At 37.8% G+C, this 19,204-nt stretch overlaps 1 protein-coding gene across 5 annotated transcripts in view; it reads left to right on the top strand.

Moving 5' to 3' along the window:
• The window catches only part of SH3KBP1 (SH3 domain containing kinase binding protein 1), a 224,141-nt gene that overhangs the window by 135,551 nt on the left and 69,386 nt on the right, over positions 1 to 19,204 (top strand). For 4 of the 5 annotated variants that reach the window (XM_035542036.2, XM_035542038.2, XM_035542037.2 and 1 more), the window contains one exon: positions 4,386 to 4,582. In XM_035542036.2, coding sequence (XP_035397929.1) covers positions 4,386 to 4,582 — 197 coding nt within the window. Of the gene's footprint in view, positions 1 to 4,385; positions 4,583 to 12,823; positions 12,929 to 19,204 lie in introns of those variants that run through there. The other variant, XM_035542040.2, reaches the window with a different exon arrangement.

A 19,204-nucleotide genomic window follows, 5' to 3' on the forward strand; every position in this document is an offset into this window, starting at 1 on the left:
ATAAAATCAAATAGCATCCCCTTCAGAAGGCAAGAAAGGCTCTTGGATCACTCTCTGACTTCAGTTTTGCTCCTCTCTCCATCTTGGACGAGGAAATTGTTAGAAGAAAATGCTTAATAAAATAGAATCACAGAGGCTTACATGTCTCAAGTTGAACTTGGGATATGATTGCAAAAATAGTATTCCTTGGTTTCAGTCAAAATGTGGAATAGCACCTTATTTTAGTCTCCACCACTGCAACTTTGTAGGAGAAACTTCTTTGTCAGAAAAGGGTAGAAATTCAAACACGTGTTAAATAGATATAGACACATACATTTATTTATTTCAGTAAACAACCCAATGAAAAAGTAAGTGAGAGGAGAGTATTTGTCGTGCAAGAGTGGGCAGAGTATTGCAAATTCTTGCTTGCAAGTTCTGTATCTGTACAAATCACAGATGTATATCTCAGGTACCTTGGGAAGAATTAAGATAAAGAGAAGGTCCCCTCAGCTTGTCTTTAAGAGTAAGAGCATGTTAGATTAATTTCTGCATTATTGTTTCTTAATGTTGCTGTGCATGCGTTCATTTTATCTAAGTTATTCTGACTTTCTACTGCATATGGCCTTTCTTTGCTGTCACTACTGCCTCTTTCCCACAGCCACCAAGTGATAAGAGCAAGAGCAGATACTTCTTGGAAAAGCTAGGGCTTTTATTCTCATTTATTTGAGTCCAAGGGAATCCTCAGTTTGTGTCAGTCAAAAAATAATAAATTCTGTCATTTTCCTAGTTCATCAGGAAGAATTATTTTAACTTTGAAGAAGCTTTGTCAGGTTGGCTGCTGTATCTGACCATTCAAATGCAGTTTACTTTGGGCAGGCATCACTTCAGTCCATTCTGTCCTCATTAAAATATATATAATATATATCTGTTATTTCCTATTTAACTTTGTCACAGTATACAGTCCTGATAATAAAAGCTTCGTGGCAGCATTGAGAATGAAATGACTCTTGGAAAACATCAAGCACAGATGGGCGATGCTAGGGAAGTCTGTTGTAAGCCTGAGGTGAGGCTTCTGATGTAAGGTGTGTTGTCTCATCATAGAAGAATGGTAATAGAAGATGAAGATGCCATAATGAAAAACAAGTGATTACCCAGAAATAAAAGGCTAATTCTCTTTGAGCCCTTGAGGTTTCTGATCTCTCTTTCATGCAGGCTTCAAAGAACTGAAAGTCCATATGACACCTGTTGAGTAATTCCCTTAATTACTTCCATATTTTATTTCCGTCTGCTGCCCAAGGTCCAGGTCTAGGTATATGTCCTCTTCTCCCACAATTAGTGATGTGGAAAACCTATTAAAATTTATTCTAAAGACACGTTTTCCATTCAGGGAGTGGCTAAGAGAGGTCATGCATCCTATCAATTAAACGCAGTTACTTGTGGAGGGAGGTCTCTGCACTGCTGCTTTTGTCTGTCACAGAGTAGTTTTAGGAGATCCTGGCAAGGATGAAATGGGGAACTTTCGCCAGAGGCTCATTTCCCTATCCCACATTAGGAGAAGGAAGCAGATCCTTTGTTCAGCAAAGATAAAATGATCACTGTGCTTTGTACAGAATTTTGAGTTGTGAAGGTTTTACTCTCCGAAATATTATTAATTTTTCTTCTACTTCCAAGTTACAACAAGGTTTAGGAATAAGAAAAAGGCAGTGACTTTGCCATGCTGCTGATTTATACCTATCAGGCTTATGCCCCCGCGTTGTGGAATGGCTCCGCTACAGACAGGGCCTCCATCATCACCACCACCACAGCACAGACAGAACAGGATTGCAGTGAAGGCTTGAATTCACTCATTATTGCTTTCATGAGCCCTGGAAGAACTTCCTTAATGATGGCATGAATGCTACCGTTTAACTACTATGATAAACCCATGAAACCAGCTTTTGAGGTGTTAACCGAGGCCTGTCATGGGAAGACGAAAAGGTCAAAGTAAAAAGATCAAGGCCCCAGCATATGTAAGAAAAGAGTCATACTGTGATTATTATTGTTTAGAATTCTTCTTAATTCAAATCCTGGGCAATTTATGGAAGAAATAACTTGTACAGTGGTATCTAAATCATACTCTTGCAGAATCAGTGATGTTATATATATATTCGACAGGCAGATGTAGCAGCCACGCAGGAGGCTGCAGAGCCAAAGCAAGCATTTTACTTAGTCTTCAGCATTTTTGTTTGTTTCTGAGCAGGAGCTTTCTCTAATTCTGCACGTATACTCCTTTCATTTCAGATACAGAAAATCCTAGAACAGAGCAGTTTATCATAATTTTTCATAATTTGTCTCCTAAAACTATTCTCACTAAAAATCCTATCCCAATACACAATTCCTGAATTCCTCTCCTCACAGCACCCTGCTGCTAAAACCAATTTTAGCAGGTGAGCCCCTTGCTTCCTTGCTCGTGAATTTGTTCCTGTAGGCCTCAGGACTTGTAGTGGTTTCTGTGTTTCATCGGAGAAGTTTAAAGTAGCTCTTGAAGAAGATCTTGTGTTTTACCAGTCTTGTTCGTTAACAGCGAATTGCCAGGAAGACGAGAAGACTCCCTGAAAGCGAGTTACTGCTCATCAGAATGACAGAAAGTTGTTGTGTGGAGACCTTAAAAAGAAACATCAAAACCAAAAACCATGCCCCAAGCCCCAGAAAATCATTGTTTTCTGCCTTTGTTCTTAATGATGGACTGAACCTGAAAGAAATTGTATGTGATTGTATGTGGAGCTATACCTTGAATTTCATCTTTCATTTTCTGCTCTCCTTAAAATTTTTCTCATTCTGTGGATTTTTGGTCTTTTAAACCTAGAGCTGTCACTTGAGTCAGGAAGGCAAAAGGAAAGGATTCAGTTGTTAATATTAACAATTTTAGTCATAAAGATTTTCCCTGACCGTCAAAATATTCTCTCTAGGTAATTGTTCTATTTGGCTTTAAAAGATTGTTCTAGATTAGTTTAGAAACAGTATTCAGATGCTTTCAGCTTAGATTGCTGTTTCATCCTATTCTTGCTACTTAAACATGTCAGAGAATTGTAGAATCTGAGTCATTATTAGGGTATTGTAAAGCTTCCCACATGCTCCACAACTTGCAAGCCATTTATAGGAATCCAGTAGACTCTGCTCTTATCTTAGTGTCATTTCTCTTCTCTTCGTGGAAATATAGATGATTTTTGGATAAGACTATATGCTTACCTAAGGGAAGAAGGAAAGAGATCTGTATGTAATCTCTACTTGATTTGGAGTGTCTAGAATTTAAGGATGATTCTTTCTTCTCTACTGGCAGCCTTACGATGAAAATCCATTGCAATCAATTTGTTGACCTTGGTATAAGAAAAAATAATCTGAGAAGTTTATCATATGATCTATGTGTGTGGCACCATATACGCTTCTAAGGGGAATATGAGAATTTGGGTTTGTTATTTCTAGGTAGAATTAGTGATGTAGTAGCTAGCATAAAGTGCTGTGTTTTTCCTGGAAACATAGTTAAGTCAATCTGCAACATAGGAAGGAAGGAAGGTGTAAATGATTCTGGGGACTATTTCAATTGGAGGAAACTTCAGTGGGTCACTTCTGCTGCAAGCGGCTGCTTGGCTTGATTCTGCACCATCCTGTAAAGGACTGAGATGTCACTATATTGGATCTGTGGCCTCTGCTATTCAAACAGCGGAAATTTTCAGATAAGCACAGATAAATTTTCCTATTCACTGAGAGAAGTAATGCAAATCAGAGTGTCAGTTTTGATTTATTATATTCCTAGAGGATTGTGTGCATGGGTGCTTTTCTTATGAGGCTGCCTATGCTGCAGAGAGATTTAATGTTCAGCAGGGAACACATTATGCAGCTTATTCGATTGCAGATTTGTTTAAACAGCTTTCAGCTTTATATTTCCCAGTTAGGTAATGTAACTTTAGATACTAATTGCATAATTGGCTTGATATGAGTCATACAGATTTAAGGTACAGTATGCCTGGTCTGACTGACTGTTAGCTTTAAGTGACTTTATACAATAGCTGCCCTAGAACTGGCTTTATCTCTTTCATTTAATGAACTTTCTGGCAAATAATGTGTGTCTGAGAAGGATTTTTTTGGTATTCAAGGAGTCGCTGTCTTCACAAGTGAAGTTTTGATCCTGGAGCGTGCATGTTTTGTGGATTGGTGTAAGCTCTAACAAGTACACCAATGAGATGAAGTGACGTGATTTTTAAAACTTTGAAATGAGCACATGGCACAGAGAACCTCTTCTCTGCCAGTTTCTCAAGGCTTTGTTTCCTTTAGAGCTTGGTGGGAGGGATCATGTTCCGGTCACAATCTCTTTTGGAAACAGGGATCTTCACACCTAAGATTCCTTCTTTTATCCCTCCATTTCCTAGGCCTAAAAGATACTACAGGCTCTGAGAGTGATGGTGGTGACTCTTGCAGCACAAAATCAGAAGGAGCCAATGGAGGCACGACAATCCAACCCAAAAAGGTCAAGGGTGTTGGCTTTGGAGATATCTTCAAAGACAAACCTATAAAACTACGGCCAAGGTCAATAGAAGTTGACAATGATTTTGTCTCAGTAGATAAGGTACGTATCATTTCTTAATTCTTCCTTTGTTGTTGATTTAAAGAAGTTTTCATCCTGAAGTTCTAAATTCTATCACTGACAAGAACTTAAAGTTTTGTGGTCATTATTTCCTAAACTTTATGTGGACGAAACTCTGCTTTTTTCTTTTGCCACACACTGGAAAGTGAGTGCTAGCGATGTCAACTGCCTACAAGAACTGTTACTTTGCTTAAAGATTTACTCCTCTGACAATTAATTGTCCTTTTTTTCTACGAAAATATTAGTTTAGAGAAGAAGACTGGAGAGGCTTTTTCAGATTTGTAGTTACCACATTATAATAAAAAATAATTGCTAGTTCTTATATAAACTAAGAGGGAGATACAGTCATTGTGTCATCAGCTTTCCGAAAAGGAAGATTTGGAAAATAGCTAAATACCTCCACTTAGTACTGGGTTTGTTAATTTAAAAAATGCTTTCAAAAATCTTCTTTGTTTGATGGGGCTAGTAAAAGGGAAAGCTTATTTTTTGTGGGTTTGTTCTATATGACATAAGAAAGTCCTGAGATTAACACTTGGGGAAAATTTTAACTTTCACAGGTTGAAACAGATCATCTTTGTAGAGAGCATTCTTTGGTCTCTAGCCTCCAAAACGATCATTAAGTAAACTAGAAATGGAGACTAGAAATCAAAATGAGATGTTTCTAGTAACTGCAAATAACTTTTTTTTTTTTTTTTAACTCCTTTTTGGAGGATGTTTGTTTTCATGGCTGCCTGAAATCTTATTCATACAAGTCCCACATAAGAAAAATTCCTTTGTATGTAGGATGTACCTGATAGCAGATAGACTTAAGCTTATACATGACTGTACTTAAGCATTTTTTCTGTATTCAGGACAAAAAGTCCTTCAGCATCAAGAAGTGCGTATCTTAATAATGCAGTTCTACAGTAAGTGAGTCATTATAATTCATTAATTTTCCACATGTAGGTATATAAAGGAAATATGCAGACAATTTCCTAAGATAAACACACACAGAATTTACATGCTAATAGTATTTATAACTTGTGTATAACAGCAACATTCACTTGTAAGATAAATGTAGGCACAGACCAGAATTCAGGTCTTACACAAAATGTAGTTCTCCTGAATTGGATACAGGCAGATGAGAATTTTCAAGTGATAAGGCTCCGTTAAGGCTACAGAAATGATTTCTTTTGTCTGCAGACTTACTGTAATTGTAGCCATCTATAAAGTAGTCATTGTAAATGGGAACTGATTAAAATAAATTACATACTTCTTGAACTCTGGAGTCCATCGCTTTAATATGAAGTACTCACAAAGTGCTTATGAAGTAGCCTTTGTTCACAGAAGGGAAGTCTTCACTTTATAGTAATGAGAAATTATACCTTTGTTTCTCCGTTATAGAGACAGATGTTGGTGCAGCGTAAGTCTATTTCTTGCCAGCCAAAAATTCAAACTAGAATCTTCAGAAATTTTCTAACATTTCTCATCCTACCTATAGACCTTCCCTCCTATGTCCTCAAACTTCTCCTAAAGTTGGTATGGCTAGTGGAAAATAATGTCTTCATCTTTGTAAGCACAGACCCTTGTTTGTGCTTCAAGTGTGTAGATAAGCAAAAGCAACACTCTGCTGTCATTGTTTTTTTTGCTGGGTAGGGTCAGGTTGGTTAACCTTTGAACAGTGTCATTCAGAAGCTTCAGGACTGTTGTCTTTACCTACGCATAGCACCAACACATGATTCGCTGACAAAACATCAGGTTACAACTGCAAAAGATTAACCTCCCCAAATACTTCTCTCTTGGCTGCAGGAGATTCCTCCCTTGTCATTGCAGTGTCCCTTGCCACTTAATGTTGGCTGGGAGAGAGAGAATCCTGCAGTGTCTGTAGTTCCAAGAAAGGTTGTATTTGTCTCAAGAGCTCTGCATATAGGGTCAAAAGTGTTGCAATTTATGATGCAGAGTGACAAATCAGTACAAGTTCTCTCAATTAATGTAGTTTTTAAAGGGATCTTTATCAGTGTATCTTGCTCATTTACAAGACGTAGCTTCAGTTTTTCAATAAATTTTTTGAAGAGGCAGAAACAATGCTATCCTCAGTTTCGTCATGTTTTAAAATTATTTCTGAAGTCTGGAGACCCTCAAACTCTTTCTATTGGTTCTTCTTGATATTATTACTGATGAAACATTCTATATATGTTTGTAATGATACTCTTACCTTTCTCATTTACAACATTACCTAACAACTATTGATTTTTTTAAAGTATCAGTAAATTATTGAGAGGATTGTATAATGTAGGATTATTTATAACAAGATAATGCTTATGGGAGATGCTGTTCCCTTTTACAGAAGAATCAACTTGGTCTCATTTTGTCGGCATTATTACTTTCTGTTCTACTGTGTTCTTCTATGTTATGATTCATAAGTCTAGATCATATTTCACACAAAGGTGTTATGAATTATTGTTGTGTCAAGTTAGGAAGGCTTTTACACAAATATTGGCGGGAGTATGAGGGCAGAAAGGATTGCTGTCAGTGGAGCAGGAACAGATTCCATTACACCCTGCTGTAAATCACCGGTCAGGTTGCTCTGCTTCAAGTGTTTGCCCAGTGCTAACAATGTAGAATATAGTGGCCCTTGTCTTTTAGGGTGATCAATAAGCTCTTGAACTAGAGGCAAAACTGAGGAGTTGCGTGAAAACCCATCGATTTTATTGGTGTGCAGAATTCATTGCTTTGCTGTTCTTTGTTCTAAAAATCACAAAAGCAGATTATCCTAGGGAAATCAATGATGAAGTTGTGATAGTTTAATATGAGCAGTGCCATCAGAGCTGTTCTTTGTGTTTTAAAATAAAAGAATCAAATACTGTTCCTTTGTAGTTCTTTTCTTTGCCTGTTTGCATTGATGAATCAACTGCTGGCCGTATTTGTTTTCTAGTCAGAATAGAATCAGATTCCTGAGGTTTGGCTCTGTCAAATTCCCATTAATGATAGCTGTAAGTGAGCTAATTGGCTATGCTACATGTGACTGAAGCTGTAGCTTGCTTACATGAATTTTTAGAAGAAATGCAGTATGCGTACAGGAATGTTGTGTCTCCTTAGAAAATTTAGTGTAGCACTATTAAAGTTGTATGGTCAAATAGAAATGTCCATTTCACATTTCTTCCTTCTGCTTGTGCATTTTCAAGACATTTATACAGGCGTTTATTTTTTTCCTTCTTCATTTTGTAGTGCCTTGTCTAAAACTTGTGTTTCTAGATTGCACTTCTTTCCAATATGATCTATATGTGCTGTGCTTCCATTGTTCCAATAAGCTATCACATTTTCCTCTCCTATATCTAAAAATAAACCTCTAAAAGTAGAAGAAAATTAATTTAACCAACATGCTTCCTAGTCTGAGTTAACTGTATCGGGTTGTTTTTATTGAGTTGTAATTTCAGCTGAAAATGCTGGAGGCCATGATAGGTGAATGCAAAATAGAAGTCCTAAAAAGTCATTTTTATTTCTCTGAAAACTGTCCTTACTTATGAAGAAACTATTGAGAATATCTTTTGCATTTTCCATTTGAGATGTGTTCATAGTTTTCTTCAGGCAAGATTTTCATAGTTAGCTAGCTCTGGTGAATTCGAGCAGAGCTAGATTTCATTAGCAGCCTTTGGTGAGGTCACATTAGTGTTTGCCAGAACTTAATGGAAATTATATCCAGCCATCAAACTGGGCAATATTGCAGACACCATAACGACTTAATATAAAGGAAAGGCTGTAATGGCTCTAGACCCAGCAACTAGTTAACTGCTGTTTAGGGATCCTTCTCACTGCAAGACGCTACATAGCGATCTTTATTTCTGCATGTATTAAGTATATTGTGGAGAGGGGAAATGGAGAAGAAATAATGAAAGTAGACAGAACAGCTAGAAGGGCTGGAAGCTGATGCCAATTATTAAATCTACCTGTCCAAAGCAGTAAGATGGGAAGTCATAAATTCAGGGTGCCTGTAAGATCTGGGTTTCTATTTTGAGGCCATGACCCAGGGATCCAGAAACTGTGATGACGAGGTTTTGTTGCCAGTCAGGTCTTTGCCACAGCTGTTACGTCAATTCTTGCCTTGTTGCTTGCACAAATCATTTTTCTCCTTAATTTTGAATTGTCATTTAAAAAGAAATCTTTGAGAGATGCAAGGTCTTTGGCATTTTCAAGCTGGCTTATGTTGGGTTTGAGCTCAGGTGTGCGTAGCCAGCACTCACTGTGAACACCGAATGTCCTTGGAGGTTCTTACTCCCGTAACACAAAGATGTGAGAGACAGTGGTCAAAATCCTGAGATAATTAAAAAACAGATGTGAGCAAAAATACCTGGTACTGAATACAAACACTAGTAAAAATGGCTGCTGAGACAGAGAGCATGCAGTGTGAATATCAAGTGGTTGTAGCAGTTTGCTCTTGAAAGCACAGGTTTCTGGCATTCGTTTATTCAGGAACAGCCATCAGAGATGGCAGCGGTCGTAGCAAGCAGCAGCAGCGTGTCAAACCGTATGTGGGAACGGGGGAGGCATTCAGCTGTTCAAGCAGCATTTGTGTTTTGCTTTGCAGTCGCTTTCTGTGTAGTTTGGCATCCCTGCCTCACCACTTACTTTAATGTTGACTTGTGAGTAAAGCTATAAGGGGAGGAGGTCCCTGGTCCCTCCTGAAGTTGTGCTGAGAGCAAGGCTGCCTCTGCAGATGGGGTTTCTTCCTTCACCAGTGTAACCCTTCATTCCGAGAGTTTGGTGTGGAAGCAGGATTTATGTTTCTTCCATTATGCAGAAATAGCACACGTTTGCAAACAGCAACTGATGTTTGTGGAGCACTGTGGAAGTTCTAAATAATGTCTTCTGAATATTATTAGCCTTTCTGGAGTAAATAAATAAGAAGGAAAGGTAGGTGAAATATGTCCAGCTCTTGAAATGAAAGGCAGTCAAAAAGCGGCATGCCTCTTTGAGTCAGGGGAGGCTGACTCAAAACAGGACTTGGTACCTTGGGAGTAGAACAGGAAATGGAAAATTGGGTTTAAAGAGAGGAACAAATTTGATAACTCTGGCTGGCAGTGAGTCTCTACTGAGTCACTGAACTATGATACTTAAATGAATAGTGTCTCCTGACCTCCTGTATACGTTCTGCATTTCCATGCTATCCCATTAGTGAGCTTTCTTTCACGCTTTCTCACACTGGTTTGTAAAATGTTCAGGCTGCCCAGACAGAGCTGTCCAGGTATTGGTGACATAGTTCAGATTACCATCAGTTTGCAACAGCAGTTTTTGGCAGAGGAAGTTAGCCACACAATGTTTTGTGCTGCTTGTGACTTTTTTAGGCTTTTGTTTTCAATAAAGCAACTGTTAGACTCTAAATAAATGCAGGATAGCTGTTGCCCGTGCCACAAAACCTCATTGGCCTTTATTCAGAAAAGATTTGTTCGTGTGAAATAAGTACATCTAGCATATGCATGAAACGTTTTTCAACTTACGTTCTGGACTTGAGCTCCTTGAATAGCATCTAAAAATAGAAGCAGAGTAATGTAAAAGTATTGCTGGTACTAGAAGTCACTCCTAAAAGTGATGTGGAGAATCTGGTCTGTTCTCCTTGGGGGAGAGCACTGGGCTTCTGCCAAAGTGAGCTCCCTTGGAGGAGAGCAGGCAGGGAGCGCTCCTGATTTTTCAGGAGTGGTTTTGATTAGGAAGTCTTAGGATGCTGTAGTCTGAGAAACAGGATGTATAGATTTAAGCTAATGCAATTTTATTTCATAATAGGGACAGAGCAAAAGTATATACGTTCTACATTGCTGTGATACACGATGCTGTTGTGTTGTACATTGAAGACTAGTAGTTTGCTAAATCACGAGAAAGCTCTCATTTTCATTTAAGTCTGTACCATTCCCAAGACTTATACCCCACAAGCATTTAAAAAGGAGTCATTTAAAGATGAAACAAAACAAAACAAACCCACTGTGCTTTAATAGTTCAAAATAAAGTTCATTTCCTGAGTTACAGAGATATTTGGTGGAGACATAAACTGAATTTCAATGAAAGATTGGTTTCTTGTTTCAACTTCAGTACAGAGAAAATGCTTTAGAAAGTAGCAGTACTGATGTGTAGGCTGTCTATATTTGCTGTCTGTTGGGCTTCAGGAGAACAAGTTCACAAATGAAACTGTCTAATACTAGTAGTAAAATTTACCAAAGTAAAATCTAACTGATACAAATTGATACAAAATATTTAAATTAGTGTAATCAAGGCATTAGGAATAAACACTTTTATAAACAGTGTCTTAGTGTTTCTAGGTCAAATGAGATTTTTTTTCTTGCTTCACTTGCATTATGTCAGATAATATAACTTTGATTTTTAATTGCTATGTCTGAGTTGTTAGGCTTTTTAAACTTTGGAAAGATTATAAAAATTTAATGAGATGACATTTAATCTTCTTGGCACGCATGAACTTTGAAAGTTAAAGAACAAATACCGTTGTGCAAAAAAAATAAAATAACATATCTGACTTTGGAAATTACCTAAATAACTGTCAGGGCTGCTGAGGTATTAAAAAGATTTATGAATGTGAGCTGGACTGTCTATAACCTGGAAATTGCCAAGAGTAAAATACATACAGTCATTTTTTGCTATCTGTTCAGCTTCATTAGTTTGTGGGATTTTTCTTAAGTGGTTTCCTTTTTAAAATTTTCCATAATCAAGGATTATTTTTAAAAAGACATACGTGACTGTATTATTTATATTTATACATATTCATAAAATATATGTATTGTAAATGTGTTGTGGATTATTCTCTCTACAAATAGATAATAATTTTATGTTTTCTGGAACTGATAATGATGTGTTGTAATATAACTTTAAAATAATTTGTGATTTCTGAAAACAGAGATCTTCAGGAGGTGGGTTGGCTGGCTCAGGAGGCGTTCAGACTTCGCTCTGAGTCATTACTGAACCTGTTCCGCAGCATGGAGCTGGCACAGGGAGTGTGCTGCAAGAGAGGTTACCTTTCCTGTGACCTATCATCTTGGTCTTTTCCAATCTTTAAAATATCCTGGCATTTTTTCCAGAGATGTATACTTGCAGTAGTAGTAGTCCTACTCAGATCATTTTAACTTCACCTTTGGTATAAGACCAAAGAGTATCTCAGAGATCATTTAATCCAAGCCTCTCAACCACATTAGGACCAAATATGCATAAATAATTCCCAGGGGATGTCTCTTTTTTTTTTTTTTTCTTAAAAAGGCATCCTGTAAAGAAAACTTAGGGAGGATACACAATTTACTTCACGATAGTAACAGAAAATATATTTTAATATATTGGCTCTGCAAATTAATTTTTTTCTTGTACTTTTTATGGGAAGCAGAGTGAGCAATTTAATGGCCTCCCCTTTAAAATCTGCATACTGTCCAAGTTTATCATGTCCTTCCTTATGCTGTTTCTTAAAATCAGGGAACCTTTTTGTTTGTTTCGATGTATGAGTTCAGTTTTTCTTGTCTCAGAGTTGTTTTGGCACTCCCATGAGAATATCTTTTTAGAGAATGGGTGTGTGTGTCTAGGGAACGCGTTGAGTATACTTATGTATGTACATTGTAGACGTGTTTGTGTGTGAACGTGTCAACGTTTTTCTGAGGTATTTAAGGTCAAATGGAAGTGAGAGTGTGTAGTATGTTGTGGTTTGCTTAAATATAAATATTTAATTTCTTCCAAATTATTTGAGAAGCGCATGATGTGTTATCCTCCCCTGCCCTTTTACATTCGTTTTAAATTTGAAGGTTTGTGAGGAGGAAGTATGAAGAATTTATAAGACTTTCATGGAAGAGAGCATCATCTTAATGGTGTTGCTGTTTCTTGATCAACTTCCTTTAAAAGACAAAAACCTTAAACAAAAGCTTATATGACATGAAATATCAATTTCTCTCCCCACCCCAAAATAGAGAGACCAGCACATTCAGAATTTGTCAAAATCTCATTTTCCTGTAGAATTATTTGCATTACTTCTTATCTGTACAGCCTAGACAAGAAGCCTATATACATCCTCCCTTACATTACCGTTCCCAGCTCTCAGTCTCATGAAGCCAGGAGGGCCGACTGGCTTGGGAAAGGAGAGGAAACTTCTAACTTAAGAGTGAGCAGAGGTAGGAAAAGCTCCAGATTTCCTGTGAAATAAACAAGTGGAACCTTTGTTTCCCTGGGATGGCCCGAAGTGTGAGTCAGTGCTAGGGCTGGGCTCCCACCCTTGCTGGGCTGAGCTCATGCAAGGAAGGGGCAGGACTCCAGTGCTCGTCTTGGACACTTTGAGCTGCTGAAGGGCAGCTGGGCTTCACAATGGGAGAGGAGGTATTTCTTTTACAATTAGTTGCTGTTTTTTTTTCTGTCAATATTCAAAACTCTTTTGCAATATATATCTTCTGCAAAGCGCAGAATTCGACTGCAGGGTTCCTTGGTAGTTCTGCACAGTTTGTAGATGCTGGGTAGGTAAAAAGAAAAGAAAGAAAAAGAGCACTGGGGATCCTGAAGTCCATTTCTGCTATAGAGGAAGGTATTAAAAGAGGGGGTTACTTTTGTGTGAAAACACATTCTGTCCTGGCTCCATTTAGCTTAAGTTTTTTTCCTTTCGGACTGTTTGGCCATTAAGCTTGCACAGATGTTTTTTATTTCTATATGATTTGGTTTCAATTTTCTTACTCTAAAGAATAATGTAACTTCGTAGTCAGGCAAGAATAGTTGCACAGTCTTTAGGATGTGTTGCTCTTTCAAATGTGTGCTTATGAAACAAAAACTATCCCCCCCCTCCTTTTTTTCCTTCCCAAGTGATCTAATAAAACGGCACTTCTTTTTGGCAGAAAAAAGAGGAGGAGCTTTACTAATCCCTCTTCTGTGCGAGGTGACATTTGGAGTCTCTTGTATGAATGAGGAAAACTGATACGAATGATTTGGAGAAAATTGTATTGGGATAATAAAATCTAACTGGAAATTATCCTTTCCTTCAAGGAAAACTGGAGTCAACTGATGCTTGTAAAATTTTATAGAAAGCTGAATGGAGAGGCACCAAGTAAACTGTTTAATTATTTGCAGATACTTTGGGGACTCTTAGTAGAAACGTGAAAAATTTCTTTCAACTTCTGCATTTAACAACTGAAGTCAGTAAACAGGGTGGAGGAATGAAGCTACAGGTTTCCTGAATTGTTGTTTCTCTTACAATGTGCCATGTGTCTTTCTCTTTTCTGCCTTAAAAAAAGAAAAGAGGAAGGAGGAAAAGAGGAATACAGAAGGATCCTAGAGCAGCCAAACACTCTGTGGGCTTAACAGTCTGAAAGCCAATTTCTAAGTTGCCTTTTAAACTCCTTTTTTTTTTTTGCATGTGTTTCTATAGTAAGTCAGTGACATTTATCTTAGTAAAATAGTTCTTAAATGCCGTGAATATAAGCTTACATTATTAAACTGAGTTGACTAAGCGCTTCATAAAAACGTCCCAGTAAAAATCAAGGAGGGGGAGAGAGGACTCAGCTCCTGGGGAGGAAGTCCTGATGCAATAGGGCCTTGTAGCCAAGTACAGCCCGCTGCTGCCTGGGTTTTGCTGGGTGCTGGGCTATTTGCCATGCACTGGCCACCCAAATAGCAGTAGGCCTCTGTGTGTCCAGCTGACAGTTTCTTCTGAAGCAGTCTCTGTACGTAAAGCACTTGCTGAAAAGAAAAGCTAAACCACATGATATTAGTCATTTTTTCATTTGTGTTTCAAGTTTCTGAGCTTCATTCAAAGGAAAATAGATGAAATTCCAGTCAGCTGAAAGAGAACTGGATGGAGATGCTCATGCATTTTGCTTTGTCACTTGGTGCACTGTATTTTTCCCTGCAAGAATTAAATAATAGTATATCCCTGTTTAGCCTCAGTAACTTCTGTTGAGAAAAGAAGAAATCTAATGCCAAAATGGGAGAAATATTTGCTGTCAGCACAAAGTCTGTGACTATCTGCATGACAGTATGGGTTTAGTTTTTTTTTTCTTTTTTTAATCATTGGATTTGAAAAATATAATTGAACAGCTGCTTGGCAGTTTGTTGTCAGCATTGTAACTTTCACAGAAGAGCAAAGTAGTGTTGTTACTACTTTAAAAGGAAGACACTAAAGAAGAGCCATTCCCTGGCTTTTGTTTTCTTAGATTTTCTTTTTAGAGATTAAAGTAGCTGAACTGTTTTCCTTACTGCTGCAAGAGGGAGTGTAGATCTGTGTAACTGTTGTAAGGTTCATTAATTTTTGTAAAAGAGAGGGTTTCATAACAGCAGTTTCTGTATTGGATGGTACAATCTGGATCTTGCTGGTTATCAGCTGCAATCTAGACGGATTGTTCTCCTGGGAGAGTGGAAAGGGATTTCATTCACTATGTGCAGCCCGATTAAAGGATCCTTCCCAGAAGAGACAGAAATTAATTGTGAGTTGCAACTTGCTAATGGTAAAATTTCTGACAAGGAGTGGAGGGGGACAGGATCCTTTACATTTGTGTGAACCACAGTCAGTAAAAGGGGAAAATGAAAAATAAATAAAGCACAGAAGAAGGAAGACTAATCTGCTGGAAAAAATAATAAAAAAAAAGAACTTTTTTTTGCAAAAGCACCTTCTACCATTGCTAGAAGAAGCTAAATGAGCCTGTTCATACTCCTCATTTCCATGTGCATGCTTTCAGTACTTTGAGATGAGGCAGTTGGGAGCATACTGTGCAGCTTTCATTCCATTTTTGCTTTTTTTTTTAATTTCATTTGCTGAAGTGTTTTTATTCCTCAGTGATTCTAATATGTCTTGCTCCATTAGTTTCAGCAGCATCTACCTAATGTAAGCTCTTGCCTTCGCTTTCTCACCATTAGCCTTTTAGGAAGGCAGATTTGGAGTTCATTAACCATTTAAAACTGACAGCCTAACAGCATCAAGTGTCAGGAGTCCAAATTTCACGGAAATAGGAATCTTACAAAGTGTATGAGTTGAGATACATAGGTTTCTCTCCTGGCCAGCATGTCAAGCACATGAGGAGAAAAAAGCCTCTCCACTCCCCTCCCTGCCCGTAATTTGAATTTTTAATTTGTCAAGATACCAAGTTATAGCAGCTTTGGAGTCTGAACTCATCTGCCTGTAGAACAGGTACACGGTGGAGAAGGATGATGGAAAAAGCAAAATGAGCACTGTTCTGCTCTCCAAGCTACCCAGAGTTCTAATGAAAATAACATTTCATCGTTCATATTCATTGAAGTCTTTGTTTCTACACGTTTTTCTGTCCAAAAAGTTAAAACAAAAAATTTGCATCTCATTTTTTTACCCACTTATTTCTTTGAAAGTTACTTGAAATAGCACATATTTCTGTGGTGACTTGCATAAAGCTAATGAAGATATTCTTCATCTGTGTTTTGTAGACTGCTGGTGGTCTGCTAAACACCTGCTAGTTTTAGTGCATGGATAGCTGGATTGGACATTTGGTGCTGGCTCAGGTCATTTCTTAATGGAGCTCAACAGCTGGAAACAAGAACTACAGTAATTTTCCATTTAAGCAGTTCTGAATTCACTGAAGAGATGTTTTGTAGTTGTAAATGGGAAGTTTGGAATCTGTGAAACAGTCTCTCTAATTAGATGTCTTTCACATTATGAAGGTTTGAGACTTTCCTTTTAATGCAGAAATATAAATTACATGAATGTAGAGGATGTAAACAGTTCCAGCTTGGCATAAACATCAGTATCATCACTGAGGGAGCAGCGTGTATTCATACAGTGAAATACTGAAATATTGTGCATCTGAAGACACCTTAAGTCTATAACACTTTCTCAGAGAAAATCAGAGGCAGTTAAAACCTTTTCAGACTACTTGATGGAGCCTGATTTGTTCAGGAGGTAGGTAACTTGTTACGCACACTTGACTGACAGTGTTGTGGTGTACATAATTCACCTTACAGGTCACAAAAAGTTTGAGATGTCTGAAGAGGAAATACAGTTGTATATTACTGTCCTGTGGGCTTGTCTTTTTCATTACAGTAGCTGTTCCAAGTGTTTGCTTTTTATAATCTTTTAGATTTATAGTAGGTTTCTGGACTGTTGGAACTACAAAAGAGGGACCGAGGAAGCAGATTTATGTATGACATAAATCACTTCATAACTCTTAAATCTCTCAATTAATTTTTTTTTGTAGTGGCCTACAAATGAGAGGATTTAAATTAGCCTGAAAGAGTTGTTGCTTTAAAATTTTGAATAGTTTTCTAATTATTCTCTCTCTATATTTTTCTTTTCCTTATGATTTTGTTTTGTTTTTAACTGAAAAAAGTAAGTTTGTTTGATAATGTTTGGGGGTAAGAGGAGTTCGAGTAAGCCTTTGAAGTTTCTCTTATGGAATTGTGGAACCATAGAATATCCCGAGTTGGAAGGGACCCTCAAGGATCATCAAGTCCAACTCTTGTCTCTGCACAGGGCCACCCTAAAGTCAAACCCGATGTCTGAGAGCATTGTCCAAACGATTCTCAAAGTCCAGCGGGCTCAGTGCCATAACCACCCTCTGGATGCAGACCCTTTTCCTACCACCCAGCCTGACCCTCCCCTGTCCCAGCTCCATGCCGTTCCCTCGGGTCCCCAGAGAGCAGAGCTCAGCGCCTGCCCCTCCGCTCCCCTCGTGAGGGAGCTGCAGGCCGCCATGAGGCCTCCCCTCAGCCTGCTCTGCTCTGCTCTGGGCTGAGCAAAGCAAGTGTCTCATGTGTTATCATTTTGTTTTTATGTTACCTTGCTTTATTTAGATTTACTTTCTGAAGTGTACCGCATTCAATATTCCATTTCCATACGTTCAAAGAATGAGGTTTCCAGGAAATTAGAAGATCTTGTGACATCTGTAGTTCAGATGAGAATTGTGCCTAGGCTGGTATCGTACCTTCAAACAGAATTCAATACCAAAAAGCCTGAGAAAGTGTATGAGAGCAGAGTAAACTTACAGAGAAACTCCTGTGGTGAGTGTTCACAGCCTTGCAATGGTGTTTAATTTTGTTTTTAATAGCCTTAATGGATTTTTTTTTCCTCATCAGATGAAGTAGACACATACTCATCACACATAAAATTTTAGTCTCTGTAACTTCCTGTCGAAGAGTGCCAACCAGCTTGCTTACATGTTGTGGGAAGGAGTACCTCCCTTTGTTTTGAATGAGGTACCTGCTAATTTCATTTGATAATCCTTAATTTGTATAACTGGAAGAGATAATAAACGAGTCCTCCCTAACGACCTTCTCAATGCCCCTCCTGATTTTTATAGACCTCTGTTAAAGCACCTATGTTTATCCTTTTTCCTGGATGAGGGATCTGTTCCATAGGTTGGATCATTCTTGGTGGCTTTTTGTGTTTTCCAGTTCCTTTAGGGACTGAGGTAGGTTATGCATGTGAGAGAAAGGAGATGAGAACTGCACGCTATGGTGTTGGATGGATTTATACAGTGTGTTGCTAGCACTTTACAATGCAATTTTTTTCCTTTCCAAAGTATTAGCAACTATGTGTTCAAAGCCCATCATTTCTAGCTCAAGATAGCAGTTTTTCTCCAAACGTATAATTTTACTTTTGTCTGAATTGAATTTCTGTTTTTCCCCTTTTCTGGCTGATCTGTGAACATGTGGAAAACAAGGGCCTTGATCCAGATCCCTGAGGGATTCCACTGGTCTCTGGGATGAAATCCTGCCTTTTGTTTCCTGGCCTTTAATTGGTTACTTATCCAAGTTAATCCTTTAAGAAACAAAGAAAAGAAAGACAAACAGTAAACTCCTTTTAATCTACATTAGTTTTTAGCGTGGACTTAGGTCGCAATTTCAGTCTTCTTCGGGAGACAAAAACCTTTTAATGTGTATGTTTTAATGAAAATTGCTGTGAATTGGTCATGCAAAATAGAAAAGAGCATATTGGACTTGCACGAAGACAGCATTGTATTGCTGAAACACCAGTATTTATTGATTAGATACAGAGCTGGATGCTGTCCTGAAAGTTAATATGCATGGGCTACACAATTAACATATGTAAAAATAGCAACTGTTGTGGGATTCTGTTGACTGAATTTATGTGTTTGTGATGATGCTAGTACTCAAGGTTTCTTCCCAGTCTACAGTCTAACAGGCATTACTGGGATGTGACCTTTCTTGTCCCAAAGCAGAAGCCCAGATGAGTTACACCCTAAAAGTGCTGTTTACCTGCAGTGACTGGCCCACGTGTACACATCTGTTTCACAGGTGATGTTTAAGTGAAATGAACTCCATTTTGAATAATTGAGAGCTACAGCATATTGTCATTCTACATCTCAGTGACAGAACCAGATGAATACCATTGTTCTGAGAAGTATAACTAAATTGATAAAATTGCATGTAGTTCTAACAGCAGACCTGGGTTCTATATGAAACCATAAATTTTGAGATTTCCAAGCTTTTGAATGGTAAGGTAAATTATCATTACAATTATAAGTAATTTCATATAAAGTATTTAGTAGATGAAATTTAATTAAAACAAGATAAAAACAATAACAATAAATAAATTTAATTGTAGCACCTAAAAAAAAAAAAACACAAACACACACAACACCAGAAAATCTGCCAAAGATCATATTGCCCTGATCTTTGCTTCTT

The sequence above is a fragment of the Cygnus atratus genome, chromosome 1 (assembly GCF_013377495.2).
Source record: "Cygnus atratus isolate AKBS03 ecotype Queensland, Australia chromosome 1, CAtr_DNAZoo_HiC_assembly, whole genome shotgun sequence".
Taxonomy (NCBI): Eukaryota; Metazoa; Chordata; class Aves; order Anseriformes; family Anatidae; genus Cygnus; species Cygnus atratus.